We start from the raw sequence: 13,741 nt of genomic DNA on the forward strand, positions 1-13,741 counted from the left end.
CCTGTGAAGTCACCCAGCCCTCGCTCAGCCCTCTGTCCTGTAGGAGTGGAACAGTGATCTGTAAAGGCCAGTCCTCGCCCAGGATGCCCCTGGGTGTGGCCAGCAGGGGAGAGGCCGGGTCGTTGGGACAGGGAAGGGCGCTAGGAGAGAGAGATTGTAAGGCTTGGTAGAGCCACCTCTCCAAAGTGCAGCTGAGGGTAGGTGCTCTGGGCCCTTTCTGTTGGGTGCTTGCTGTTGAAGACCATATTTAGAAACGCAGAAGGAGCAGGGCCCAGGGAAGTTATTCAGGCAGTCTCACACCTTGAGTGTGACCGAGCTGATAATGGTGCCCCCTTTGAAACTGTCCCCCTTTGAAAGTGTGAGGCTGGTGGGCTTATTGGGGCAGGACAGAGCTTTCATCTACTGAGAGATGGGTGATTCTCCTGGGATGCTCCTGTGCCTGTAGCAGGACAGCAGCTTGGATGGTTCAGGCAGAAGGGCCTTCTGCAGATGCTGTAGAAGCCACAGGCTCGACTCACGTCCATGGCACTGGGCCCACCATACCCTAGGGCTGGGCAGAATGTGGAGGGTCACTTTGGCCTTCCTGGACTGGCATAGGAACTGGGCCACAGTGGCCCTTTCTTCCATATTTTCCCTAACGCAAGGAGAGAGTTTACATGCTCCCTGAAGGCTGTGCACAGCCAGCACACCCAGGTTGCTCAGGTCTGGCCACTTCCTCTTCCCACCCACATCCCCCTTCAGACCCTCTCAGAAGCCCAGTCTGACCGGGTCCACTCAGTGTGACCCAAGTACCGATGTAGGAGGGAAGAGAAAGCCATTTACAAGAGGAGACAGCAGGGATTTATTTTGGTTTGGTTTTGTTTCCTAAACGAATCCTTTGTTTAGTGGGGAGAATTGGACAGACTGAGTAGAGTGAAATACTGGCATGCCTGTGACAGAGGCCATCACCCAACAACCTGTGGTAACCATTCATTCAGCAGGCATTGAGAGCACACTATGTGCCAGCCCCTGCACCACTATCCCAGCAGGGCCACCAAATGGGGAACCGGAAGGCCTGGTGCCAGTGCGGGATGTGGTACAGCTTGGCTCTCTATCCTTGGTCAGCCCTCCGGTGGGGACAGATGAATGTCGTTCACTCACCCAACAGTATGTATTGCGTGCCTACTGTGTGCCAGGCACCTATAAACGTGCCTCGGTGCTGGAGATGTGGCATTGAACCAAACACAGAAAAGTCTCCCATCTGCAGAGAGTGTGTGATCTAGTGAGGAAATGGACAATAAATGAGATAAAGCCAAATAAATGGAAAGTATTTAAAAGGGGAAAGTTAGATGATAGAGCTAAAAAGGAAAATAAAGGAGGGAAGAGGGTGGGATGCACATACCTGTGTGGAGAGGGGATGGCCAAAATGAGGGATTGGGTAGCAGGGGAGGCCTGAGTCTGTGACGTTGGAGTGAAGACCAGAAGGAATTAAGGGGTGAATCGTATGAATACCAGAGGGGACATATCCAGCAGAAGACCCAGCCAGTGCAAAGGTCTTGTGGTAGAACATGCATGGCCTAGTCAAGGACCAGTGAGAAGGTCACTGATCACAGCAGAGTGATGGAAGGAGCTAATGGGGCCAGACACGTCCAGCCTTGAGTTCCTAGAAAGACTTTGGCATTCATTGGGTAGGATGGTGAGCCACTGGAGGGTTTTGAGCAGAGGGAGTGAGGTGATGTGGCAGCTGCCTTGAGAACAGCCTGACAGGGCCAGGGGTCAGGCAGAGGCAGGGAGATGAGCCAGGAGGTAAGAGTTGCTACTAGTATGGACCAAGATGGCGGCAGTGCTGGTGGTAAGAAATGATTGTGTTCAGGTTATATGCTTGAAAGTTGAACAAACGAGGTTTGCTGACAAATAAGACATGGAGTGTGAGAGAGAGAAGTCTAAGAGTTCCCTAGTGTCCTTGACCTGACAACTGGAAGGATGAAGAGGCTATGTAGTGCAGGGTGGGGAAGACTGGGCAGAACAGGGAGGGGGGGGGAAGTCAGGAGTATGGATTTGATCGTGCTATCCCTGAGATGCCTGTTAGAGCCCCCCAGAGCAAAGACATTCAGGAGGCAGCTGGGCATATACATCTGCAGCTTGAGGAAGAGATTCTGTGTGCACACCTGGGCATCATGAGGACACAGGTGGGATGTGAAGCCATGGATTGAACGAGCTCACTTAGGAGGTAGATGTAGGTAGAGATGAGGTCTGAGAACTGAGCCCTGGGGTGGCCCAGTGCTCAGAAGTCAGAGAAATTAGGAGAAACTGACAAAGGACACTGAGAAGTGGTAGCCAGAGAGAGGGGGGAAAACCAGGCAAATGTGGTATCCAGAAGCCATAGAAGATTGTGTTTCCACAGGGAGAGAGTGGTCGCCTTATTGGATGAGCACTGGGATAAGGACTGTGGAGTGCAGGTGGCCTGGAGGGCTGGAGGGAGGCAGAGGAGGTGATGGGCATGGAGACCTGGGTGACAGCCATCAGTGTGAGCCAAGTGCCTCAGGAGCCCAGGGTGAAAAGCCAGCCACTTAAAGGGATGGGCCAGTGGCACTGGTACCCGTGGCCTCTCCACCTGGACAGCAGGAATGGGCCACTTGTGCCTCTCTGGACAGGGCAGTCAGCTATGTGCTGACCATGTGTAATTGCTCATGCAGTCCCGTCCCTCGGGTGTGCAGTATGGGACATGGAGCCAGCGCTCTGGAGGGGGAGGGTATCTGAGCGGCCAGAGACTGAAGGGCGACCCAGTGCCCTTTCTCTCTTCCTGGACCCCAGATTGCAGGACTGGGAGGAAGAAGGCTCCATTGTCTCATACCTACAAGATGCTGCACAAAGTTCCTGGCAAGAGGAGGTCGTACGTGGCCCACACTCATTCCAGAGTACGGTCACCACCATCAAAGAGCTGGAGCCCAGTGGATCTCAGGAGTATGAGAAGGTCCTGATGTCTGCAACTGAGCACATTTGGGAGGAGCAACCAGAGGCTGAGAGCCTGCAGGCCGACAGGGAACGGAGACGACAAAGCCACCAGGAGTGGGTGCAGGAGGCTCGGAGCACTTTCTCCCAGATGGCAGAGGTGAGACGCCCACAGAGGCACCTGCTGATGCCTGCCAGCACTGGAGGGGCCTGAGGCCCAGGGTAGCCTCTCATTCTATCAAGCCCTAGGCCAAGCATGCTTCCTTTCTTTAAAAGTTGTGGCTGTGACTTCACTTTCTCTAGAAGCAAGGATACAAAGCCCCGGTCTCTGCTGAGGGAAGGAAGTAACATTCACAGGGCATCCCAGGCACACGGCATATGATGTCATGCTCACACTGCCTCGGGTCTCTGTTGTCATTCCCATGTGGCAGCTGACGGTCAAGCCGCTTGTCCAAGGTCACAGGATGAGAGGCAGGCTTTGCACTTAGGTCTGGCTGATTCCCAAGCCATGGTTTTTGTTTGTTTTCTTTTTCCGTGGTGTGTTTTAGGAAGGGTGTAGAGCAGAGAGACCTGAGTGTTAGACTAATCCTGGTCCCACCATGGTCAGTGTGGCCACGGACAAGCCACTCTCTTCTTGGCATCTGGGTTTCCTCATTGGTAAAGGAGGAATGAATGGATTACCACCAAGGTGCACTGGCTCAGGAGTTCTGTGATCCTGTGGGGGGCTCCTCAGGTGGACCAGGAGAGGCCTGCTGGCCTCGCTCCTGACTTCTGGTCTCTGCCTACCTCAGGCCTCCCTCCTCTGTTTGGGTTTGCCCTGCTGTACTTATTATCTGTTTGCTTTAGCTTCACTCCCCTTTCACATTCTCTTGCCCCCAAACATTCCCACTCCCGTAGACATCCATTTTAATGTGTTTTTGGAAAAATTTTTTATTTTGAAAAATCGCAAATAAATACAAAAACAGAATAGCATATTAATTTGCATGCACACTCCACCCAGGCTGTACAGTTACCCAGTTATGGCCAATCTTGTTTCATCTATACCTTCTCCACTTTTCTCTCCCCCAACATATTATTTTGAAACAAATCCCGGATACCTTATTAAGCTGTGCCTTTTTAATGTATGCTCTTTTATAAAATCTGCATGGCCATTCCGTGCATATGCATTTTTAGCGTGTGCATAAATGATGTGTTCTGCGTCTCATTTGGTTTCTTATGGTTCAGTCAGCACTGTTTCCTCATTTGGGAGCCCTTTCCTCTTCTCTCTCCCCTCTGCTGCTTTCTCTTCTCTCTCTGCCCTACCTGAACCTGAGCCCTAGCAGGCACCTTGGGGCCCCCACGACCAGGTTAGCTGCACAATAATGCTGGGCTGCTGGCTGCAAAGAACTGCTAGGAATCCAATATGGTTTTATTTAGATACTTCCCTCCAAGTATGTGACTTGGACAAGATAGGCAGCTGTGTCCATTTTTAACCCCAGACCACCCTGTGCATTCTTGGCCATCAGGCTAGCCTTTGGCACTTCTACTGCTCCTAATAGCAAGCACTGGGCTGAGAGCATGGGTGCTCTTAACTGGGTCTATGATCCTGAATCCTTGGGAAAGAGAAGGACACCAGGAGCCTTCTTATGCATGGCCCCTCTGCAGTCAGCCTTTGGTCATGGGAGGACTGGGGAAAAAGCAAGGGCACTCTAGGGGATCATGAGAGAAACCTTCTAGGTCATAGGGTCCAACTGCCTCATTTATCATTGAGGAAACTGAGGTTCCAGAGAAGCTTCTCCAGGGTCACACAGTGAACCAGTGTCAGGGCCAGGGGAGTCCGGATCCCGTTTCCCAGTCGGAATGAGTGGCTATGAAGGGCCCCCAGGCCTGATGCCTTCCAAATCTAGGACAGGATTGGATGTTGTGGGTGAGCTGTTGTCCTCGTCATCTGATGGGACCCCAGAGATGATAATGAGGCCCATTGAAGGCAAGGGTTTCCAAAGAGCCCATTTACTAGTATTTCCAGTAAGTCTCTGGAAACACTGACAGAGAGATGCCCTCCAATTTGGAGCCAGGAAGGCAAGCCTGAGATGACTGTAGGACATTCTCCTCTGAGACCCCAGATGGAAATATCTGAAGTTGGACTCTTATCTGGGCTAACAATGAATGCCCTCCAGTGCCCAGCTCCTTTGCATGTGCCATGGGCTTTTATTTTTTCCAGGTGCTTCCTTGTTGAAACAAGGCAGTATTGTGTAGTGATGGGAGTTTGAAACTTGAGTCATTTCCTTACTCTTTGACCAGGCAAGTTATTTAACCTCTCTGTGCCTCTATTTCCTCTGTGTAAAATGGAAAAATGGCAGGGTCGTCGGAAGGCTTAACTGGGTTAGTGTATGAAATGCACGTAGAATCCTGCCTGCCAGCAGTACTCACTCCTAGTCGTCCCTGTTTTACAGAAGGAGGAAACTGAGGCCCAGAGAAGGTACCCAGGTTTCCCAAGCCCTTACAGTGAGTGAGTTGCAGGGTCAGCTGGCTGTGTCCCAGATCTTTGTTCCCTGTTACTCAAAGAGGAACAGCTTGATCCCGAAAGTGAAATTCCTCTCTGCGGCAGCTGCTGCCCTCTGCATTTGTGAATCAGCTCTGTAAAGACAAGCTTAAAGCGCATGGTTCCTGCTCGTGGGCGTTGACAGCCCGGCATGGGAAGAGCCTTTGAGGACAGGCCTTAAATAGACACACCAGTTAAACGCTTACGTTTAGGGTTGCTGTGCCCGGTAAAGGGGGCGGGGAGTGCAGAGGGCCCTCGGGGCTGATGGGAACTGCAAGGGCTTCCAGGGGGCCCCACCACCAGTGTGGACCCCACTGGGCTAATTTGGCTAGGCCTGAGCAAATCACTCGTCCCAGGGCTATTTTTGAAAGAAACCCCTAACTGTCTGTCCAGGGTATTAGCCAGTCCCATCCCTGCACATGGGGGTGAACTCCATTCTCATCACGGCAGTAACAGACCAGGGAAACACACAAGTAGCCACGTTCTCAAACAGCTTTCCTGGAGTCCCTGAAAGGGAACATGTTCCTGGGCAGCACTGCCTGTAGTTCACATAGGCCTGGAGGGCAAGAGCACAGGATGGGGCACCAGTTACTCACAGAGTGACTTTGACATGCGCTTTCAGTGCCCAGGACAGGCGCACCTGCCAGCTCCCTTCTAGCCCAGTTGGACAGCCCCAGCAGCTGGTTTGGGGAGCTAAAATTATCGAGGCCTGATGTCACCCAGGCGTGAGGGCAGAGCCTAGGGCAGCTCAGCAGGAGGGCACTCAGCAGGGCAGTTGTGGTGAGGGGCCGTCCAGTCTCCTGCGGAGAGAGAATGGAAGGGGCCCCAGGGGCACTCAGGAGTCCCAGAGGAGAATGAGAGACTGGACCCCCACAGTGGCCGGACCCCTAGTCCTGCTAGTCCCTGGAGGGCCCAGCTGCTGAGGAGGTGAGGATGTGGACTTTCATCACCCAGCTCCTGGTCACCCTAGTGCTCCTGGGCTTCTTTCTGGTCAGCTGTCAGAACGTGATGCACATTGTCAAGGGCTCCCTGTGCTTTGTGCTGAAGCACATCCACCAGGAGCTGGACAAGGAGCTGGGGGAGAGCGAGGGCGTGAGTGACGACGAGGAGACCATCTCCACGAGGGTGGTCCGGCGTCGGGTTTTCCTGAAGGTAACCACCAGGCAGGAGGCAGGGCTGAGGGCACGGCACTGCCATGTGCGCGGGCAGCAGCTGGGGGGCGGTGCGGGACCCCACGTCAGGGGCTGGGCGCTGCCGCAGGAGCGGGTCTGGGTGTGGATTCTGCACAGCCCACTGCGCCGCGGTTGCACCGGAGGCTCAGCTCCGGGACTTGGGAGGCCACACTCCCGGCCTCAGTGTCTGTGGAAGGGCTTTCTACACCGGAAAGTGCTGTCGAAATCGAAATTAGGTGCCTCGCTTCCTGCCTCAGGGCCTCCTCTGTAAAACTTATGTAACCAGCCTGGTTTTGCCTGCTCCCTGTTGAGGGTATCAATCTTGCAAGCTTGGGGCTCCATCCCATCTTCGGGCCCCACGGCCCCCAGGGGCACTGCTCGCGCTTGGAGCTCTCGGTTTGTGTGCCACCACTTGCTGAGCTGGAGTTTCCTGCCGCAGTGGGGATTTGTCCGCCTGTGGCTGCTGGCTCCCACTCTTTTCTTCATCCGCCACCTCTTTCCCAGACTACCCGCTTACGAATACTGAATTTTCTCCTTTTCTCCAATCCTAGGGGAATGAGTTTCAGAGTATTCCAGGGGAGCAGGTGACAGAGGAACAGTTCACAGATGAGCAGGGCAACATTGTCACCAAGAAGGTGGGTGCACAGAGTCCTCCTGAGCTGGAGAGACACAGGGGGGCTAGATGGTGCTGGACTCACCTCCCAGCTTCTCGCTGCTGCCCTAACAGAGGGTAAACATGGCTCCAAAGAGACAGGTTCAGGTGCCGGGAGCTCTGGTCTTCTGAGGTCCGGTATGACATTCCTCAAAGGTACTTTACTGATTCAGCCTGAATTCAGCTCCTGCTACTTTGTTCCAGAAGGACCAGGCTCCATGGAACAGCCCAAACCTAGTCCAGCAACGTCTAGCCCTGAAAACAGCTGTAAGACAGAAAGGTGGTGGCCCCGAACTACCATGGGCCTGTGAAACCAAAAGGGCTGTGGAGGTGCATTGAATGGGTAGCAGATTTTAGTTCAGTAGACCTGATTTTGCCTGTCAGGTTTTGGGCACCGTAATAGGCATGGGCAGAAGGGAGAGGAGGAGCAAAGGGAAGACCTTGTATGGGTTTCCACTGTGGTGCTGCTCCTGCTATTGAAGCAAGACCACTCAGGTGGCCATCTTTCCTCTTACAAAGTGTGCTTCAGGCAGACAGGAACTGTGTCTTATTTTGTTTTCATCTCCCAGTCCCAGTACATGGGAGGTGCAGAGGAAACAGTGTTGGAATATTCAGGTGACTGAATAAGGGAACATAATTGCATGGAATACCATAGATGAAAAGGAAATACACTTTGCCCTCAGGAGCTCACAATGCACGGAAGACAGCGTGACTTCCAACAATATGAAGAGGCAAACTGATCATTAATGAAATCGGCTAAGACCCATTTGCAAATTCTAGCCCCTCTGAGGCTGCCCAGAGCCTGTTTTCCACACAGTGATGGGGGTGGGGGTGGTGGTCACAGACCAGTCCCCATTCTTGGCCACTCATGGCAGGGCACCTTAGGACAAAGGACAAAGGCTGCCTGTCCCCCAGATCTCACTCCCGGGGACCTGCTCTTCTCATCCTCTGTTTCAATGGCTTCACGGGCCTTTTCTCCCTTCCCTCTCTCTTCCAGATCATTCGCAAAGTTGTTCGGCAGATAGACTCATCTGGTGCTGATGACACCCAGGAGCATGAGGAGGTGATTGCTGAGGGGCCCCTGGAGGACCCTAGTGAGATGGAAGCTGATATTGATTACTTTATGACACATGCCAAGGTACTGCGGCGGCTGCAGCCTCCCGGAGGCTCTCACCCTTCTGAGCGCCTGTCACCTCTCCCAACTGCTCACCTGTGCACCCGCCCTGTCTGGGCTCCAGTCTGCACCATGCTCACCTCCTCTGGTCTCCCCTGTGCCTCTGTCCTCCATGGCAGGCAGGGTTTCCACGGCTGCCGGAAGTGCTGTCGTTCTCATGCCTACTTTCTGCCTGTCTCTCTGTGTGATCTGTCCTGCGTTCTGTCTCTGCTGCTGTCTCCAGGTGGAGCTGAGAGGGAGTAGCCTGCAGCCGGACCTGATAGAGAGCAGGAAGGGGGCTCAGATAGTGAAGCGGGCCAGCCTGAAAAGGGGCAAGCAGTGATCTCTAGCCCCTCCCCTCAAATGGCCTCTTTGGAGGTAACACTGTCTTTCTGCATCCTTTCTGCATGGCCTGGTCCTCGTGGAGTGGCTGGTCCTGAGAATGGCTGCTCACTTGCTCATGTCTCCCCCTTCAGCAGGGGAGCTCACCCCTCTGCCACCCCCAGCATGATGCAGGAGGAACAGTGGTGCTGTGGCCTCGAGACACAGATTCTCGTTTCCCAACCTACTAACTGTGTCTCTGAATCCCTGTCCTCCTCAAGAAAACAGCAAACAATACCATCTGCTGATTACCTCTCTGGGGGTGCAAAAAATACAGATTTGAAAAAATGCCTTGATGAGTGAAAGCACTCAGTAAATCTCAGTAGCTGATATTATCCTGAAAGCCAAGCTATGGGGATCTGGAGGAGGGGGGACAGGTCTCGGGGAGCACAGCAGAGTCTGCCTAGGCTATGCCATTTCAACGCAAGTCTGCAGGAAGAGCTCCAGCAGTGATAGACCTAGAACAACACTGACTCTTGAACCTGGAACCCGTCAAAAATCCTGTGAACCCAAGGCACCAGTTCTCTGTGATGTTTCTTGAGACACGTCGCTCTGTTGCTTTCTAGGAAAGGGTGAAGCAAACAGGCCCGGGGGGTGGATGGTGATCTCCCAGCCAGTTAGGAGGGTTATCAGGGATGGGTGCATGGCGTGCGTGAGCATGTGTGGCCGAGGAGCAGGGGTGTGTGGTGATTTGCAATGAGGGAGGGCTGTGAAGATGCTGCAGCGAAGGCTCTCCAGTGGGCCCGTGCAGTGCTGGGGGCTTCAGCGGCCAGCTCTGACCTCCGTCCTCCCTGAGGGATCCTGTACTGAGCTGCCCCGAGGCCGTTTGCTGTGCCCAGCTCGGGGCAGCTCAGTACAGGATGCATCGGGGTGGGAGTCGGCAGGAAGCAAGGAAGCGTTCTGGCCCCAGCACAGCACTAACCAGCCTCTTGCCATTTCAACCCCCAGGGTGTGGTGGCTCTGGGCCAAGAGGAAAGCAGGCTCTGGCTTTCTGCATTCAGCAAAAAGCAGGGCCACTGCCTCCCAAGCTGCCAGAAGTGCTGGCTCTGGGCTTCCCAACACACCTCAGCACTTGGGCAAAAAAAGAGGACTACAGATCCAGTTATAGGATAAAATTAGACCTGACTCCTCAGCAGCTTAAGGAGGTCACAGTGTTAACCCTGGCACTGCCGAGGGGGTCCCACCAGGCTGCTGGCTTAGTGGATTAGCCGTGATGAGCCCCGGAAAGGATACAAAAGTACAAATAATTTGAAGGAGCGGAGAGTGGAAGGAAAAGTGTCCTCTTGCGCCTTGTTTTCTCTATGGTAGTGGCGGCAGCAGTGGCCTTACCTTTCAGCTTCTGTTTGGCTCCAGTTTTTAGGGGGAGGGGAGGAGCCTAAGATTTCTTCATTTTAATTTTCTGTACATGATCTGCAAGGGTGGCTGAAACTCCCAAAGGAGATACGGTTCTGTACCACTGCACGTGGGTGTCAGGAGACCCGGGCAGCCTGGCTCCAGCACAGTGCCGGGGCCTCTGCTAAGAACGGGCGAGGGAAGTTTGGGTGGGGACAGTGGGGAGGGAGCCGGTGTGGAGTCAGGCTCCTGCCCAGGTCCCAAGTGGCCTGCAGTGCCCCCCCCACCCGGCCCCAGCAAGACTAGGGCTGCAGAGCAGACGTTGAAGGGCAGACGGTCTGCTGACCCTCAGTATTTACTGCCACCCACTCACATGCATGTACCGTCAGCCCTTAGGACTCGTGGATTCCACACTGGCAAATTTGCCTACTGGCGAATATTTATGGCAACCCCCAAACCCACACTCATGGTGCTTTCACGGTCGCTCACAGACACACACACCGTGGCAAGAAATTGGAGTCGCCCTGGCGCACGTTCCCAGCTGAGGGCGAACAAGACGCCAGTCTGCCCCCCTAATGGAGCTCTCATGCTATGAACGGGTGTCCTTTTTGCAGGCTGTTGTTGAGTGCCATGTTTTTTGCATTTTTGTGCTTGTTGTTGATTTTGCTGTTTAAAATGGCTCCTAAGAGCTGTTTAAAATGGTCTTCCTAAGAGCAAGAAGGCTGTGATGTGCCCTACAGGGACAAAGACGTACGTTAGATAGGATTCACTGGCCGTGAGTTAGAGCACTGTTTTGGTGGTGAGTTCAACGTTAAGGAATCAACAATATGTATTAAATAAGGTGCCTATACAGAAGCATAAATCAAGGTTACGTATTCATTTTCTAACAAAGATGTGGCCACTAGAGGTTCACAGGAACCTAACTAGGCATTTTCCTTGAGAGCGGTGGATCAGTATTGGCAACTTTCTGGAACGTGACCACTGCAAATGGCAAGAACTGACTCTTTGTTTCAGAGAGAGTGAAAGCTGGGACTTAGAAGTCTAGATTCACGGCCTGACTCATCCTGTTTCTCCAGGTCCGATGCCTTGCATTAGTCATTTGACTGTCCTGAGCCTCCACCCCCATGAGGGAGATTGCACATAGTCCCTTTCACCTCAGTAGAAAGGTTTAGAAATAGTCATGGCAACTGGGCAGGCTGTCGTGAAGGGTGAAGGACACCTGTGCTCAGTCAGCGCAGACGGGACCGTACCATGACGTAGCAGGTCAGCCGGTCTCGCCACACCTTGGCTTCCTTAGCCACAGCATAGTAGTGATGCCACTCTTCTCTCGTAGGATGGTGACCATGATGGAGGGGGCCTTTCATGTTTGTGAAAGGCCATATACATTGTCAAATGTACACCCAACCGTGTCTCAAAGTGTCACCGACATCCTGCGTCACCATCATCTGAGAGGCAGGTTAAAACGTGCATTCCCAGTCCTGCCCCTGACCTACTGAATTAAAATCCTGGAACTCAGGATTCTGTGTCAAACTTCTCAAGTAATTTTTATGTGTATGGAAGAATGAGATCTGACCAGTTTTGGTTTTCCTTCCAAATCTCCTAGAGGTGATGCAGCACAGTTGTAGGTATGATATTGAAAAATGGGCCGAAAGGAATGATGGTTTATAGTTTGTTCAAAGATAGCAGAACACCCCTATTCCAGGTGAGACCTGAATCAACCCCCCCTTACCCGTCTGATTCCCCCCAGTCACTCCCATCTTGAGAAGGATTCTGTATCTAAGGCCTGGCAGGTGGAGGGGACTGCTTCCTGGAGGTGGGTAAGAAGCCACAGAACTGCTGTAGAGTTAAGGCTTGACTGTACGTGACAGTAGCAGCTAGTGGGTTTTGCTTTGTGCCCAAGTATGTAGGTCCAAGAATTGGGTGTCAGTTGTGCGAGAGCAACAGTGTGGCATGGGTGGCTGGAAGGCTGTGCGGGGGCAGCCCGTAACACTCTGGGCTGCCCGCATCCTGGGCAGGCACCGGGGCTTGGCATTCCTCTGTGTCTGTGTGGCTCTGGCTTCTGGGACTCTCAGGAAGCTGTGGCACACGACTGCTGCTTTTTCTTGTTTTCCTTTTTTTTTTTTTTTTAAGTTTATTCATTTTGAGAGAGTCAGCAGGGGAGGGGCAGAGAGAAAGGGAGAGAGAGAGAATCCCAGGCAGGCTCTGCACTGTCAGCACAGAGCCCGATGCAGGGCTCGAACCCACAAACAGATCATGACCAGAGCGGAAATCAAGAGTTGGATGCTTCACGGGCTGAGCCACCCAGGCTCCCCTCTTGTCTTTTTTTTTAAGAGACGCTTTCCATTCAGACACTGTGGTTGCAAGAACTTGTGTTAGTTCTGACAGTGGAGTGTTTTAGGAAGTTTAAAAGTTAAGCAATTAGCAATCTCAATGGCCAAAGGGGCAGGAAGGCAAAGGGTCATGTTTCATTTTGCTGTTTTAAGTTACAGTCCACCCTACTCCCTAGCCATTGCAGGGGTATGAGTCTGGGGCTGGGGAAGCTGGAGGGGAGGGCCACAGACACTGGGTAGGGTGGGGGCAGATGGACTGGGACAGGCACTGAGCAGCACTGTCACTGGGAGTGGGCGGGGGCTGTTTTCTGCGCTCTAGAAGGTGAGACCTTTCCCTCGGGCACCCCTGGAACAAGAGGTGCAGGGCAGTGGAAGGTCCAGGGCACAGCCAGGAGACTTGCCTTCCAGTCCTACCACCTGCCACCACTGGGTACTCCCACTTGCCCCCTCACTGCTCCTCCCGGAGTCTCAGTTTACCCAAAGACTAGATGAGCATTTGCCATAGAATCATCTCTAAGGCCTCACCTGTCTCCTCTGCTCTGTGTCTGGGCAGAAAAGTGGAAGTAGTAAGCTGTTTTCCCTAGGCTCAAGACTTTAAGATGTCTCTTGTTTGAGGCGTGCTTAGCACTGGGGTGATGCTAGGGGACAAACCACTGGGAAGGGTATGGCCTGGCCTTTATCCTAAGAGTGTTTCTACCCCAGCCAGGGAGATGCTGCAGTTGTGACCCAGGAAAGAGCACGAAGACAGCGGCATTTCCAGAGAGCCTAGTCAGGGTTGACATCCACATACACTGTCCCAAGCATTTTGTAGCTCTTTGAAACATCACCACAATCTAATGAGGTACATTCTATTATTGCCCTCATTTTATAGCAGAGGAAACTGAGTGACAGAGAGTGCAAGTAACATGACCAAGGAAATTGGCAGAGACAGGATATGAACTCAGGCAACCTGGCTGGCTTCAAAGTTCCTGCTCTTAACCACTACACCCTGTGATCTCTCTGAATAAAAGGTAGCAGAGGCAGCGGGGAGCTTCCAGAGCTGAGGGGAGAGAAATGAGAAGGTGCTGGAGTTATCAGGGAGGCTCCCTGGAGGAGAGGTCTTGAAGGCGGTGAGCAGAGCTTCAGCAGAGAGGGAACTGGATGGCATCCATGAGCCTCGAACTAGGCAGGAAGCTGCAGGGCACTGTAGGTTTGGAGGGCTCCGAGGAGACCAGCTTGGCCGACAGGGAAGCCCAGGCAGTGATGGAAGAGTCTTGCCCTCCAGGGTGA

The 13,741-nt window shown here is 53.1% G+C and overlaps 1 protein-coding gene across 25 annotated transcripts in view; it reads left to right on the forward strand.

Moving 5' to 3' along the window:
- Positions 1-13,741, forward strand: part of ANK1 (ankyrin 1) — a 219,338-nt gene that overhangs the window by 201,946 nt on the left and 3,651 nt on the right. For 11 of the 25 annotated variants that reach the window (XM_053901025.1, XM_053901031.1, XM_053901043.1 and 8 more), the window contains 4 exons: positions 2,794-3,091; positions 7,176-7,259; positions 8,274-8,414; positions 8,674-8,807. In XM_053901025.1, coding sequence (XP_053757000.1) covers positions 2,794-3,091; positions 7,176-7,259; positions 8,274-8,414; positions 8,674-8,772 — 622 coding nt within the window. In that variant the 3' untranslated portion in view covers positions 8,773-8,807. Of the gene's footprint in view, positions 1-2,793; positions 3,092-6,142; positions 6,605-7,175; positions 7,260-8,273; positions 8,415-8,673; positions 8,808-13,741 lie in introns of those variants that run through there. The other 14 variants (XM_053901030.1, XM_053901038.1, XM_053901040.1 and 11 more) reach the window with 6 other exon arrangements.

Source organism: Panthera pardus, unplaced genomic scaffold (assembly GCF_024362965.1).
Source record: "Panthera pardus isolate Hobbes unplaced genomic scaffold, ASM2436296v1 HiC_scaffold_13, whole genome shotgun sequence".
Taxonomy (NCBI): Eukaryota; Metazoa; Chordata; class Mammalia; order Carnivora; family Felidae; genus Panthera; species Panthera pardus.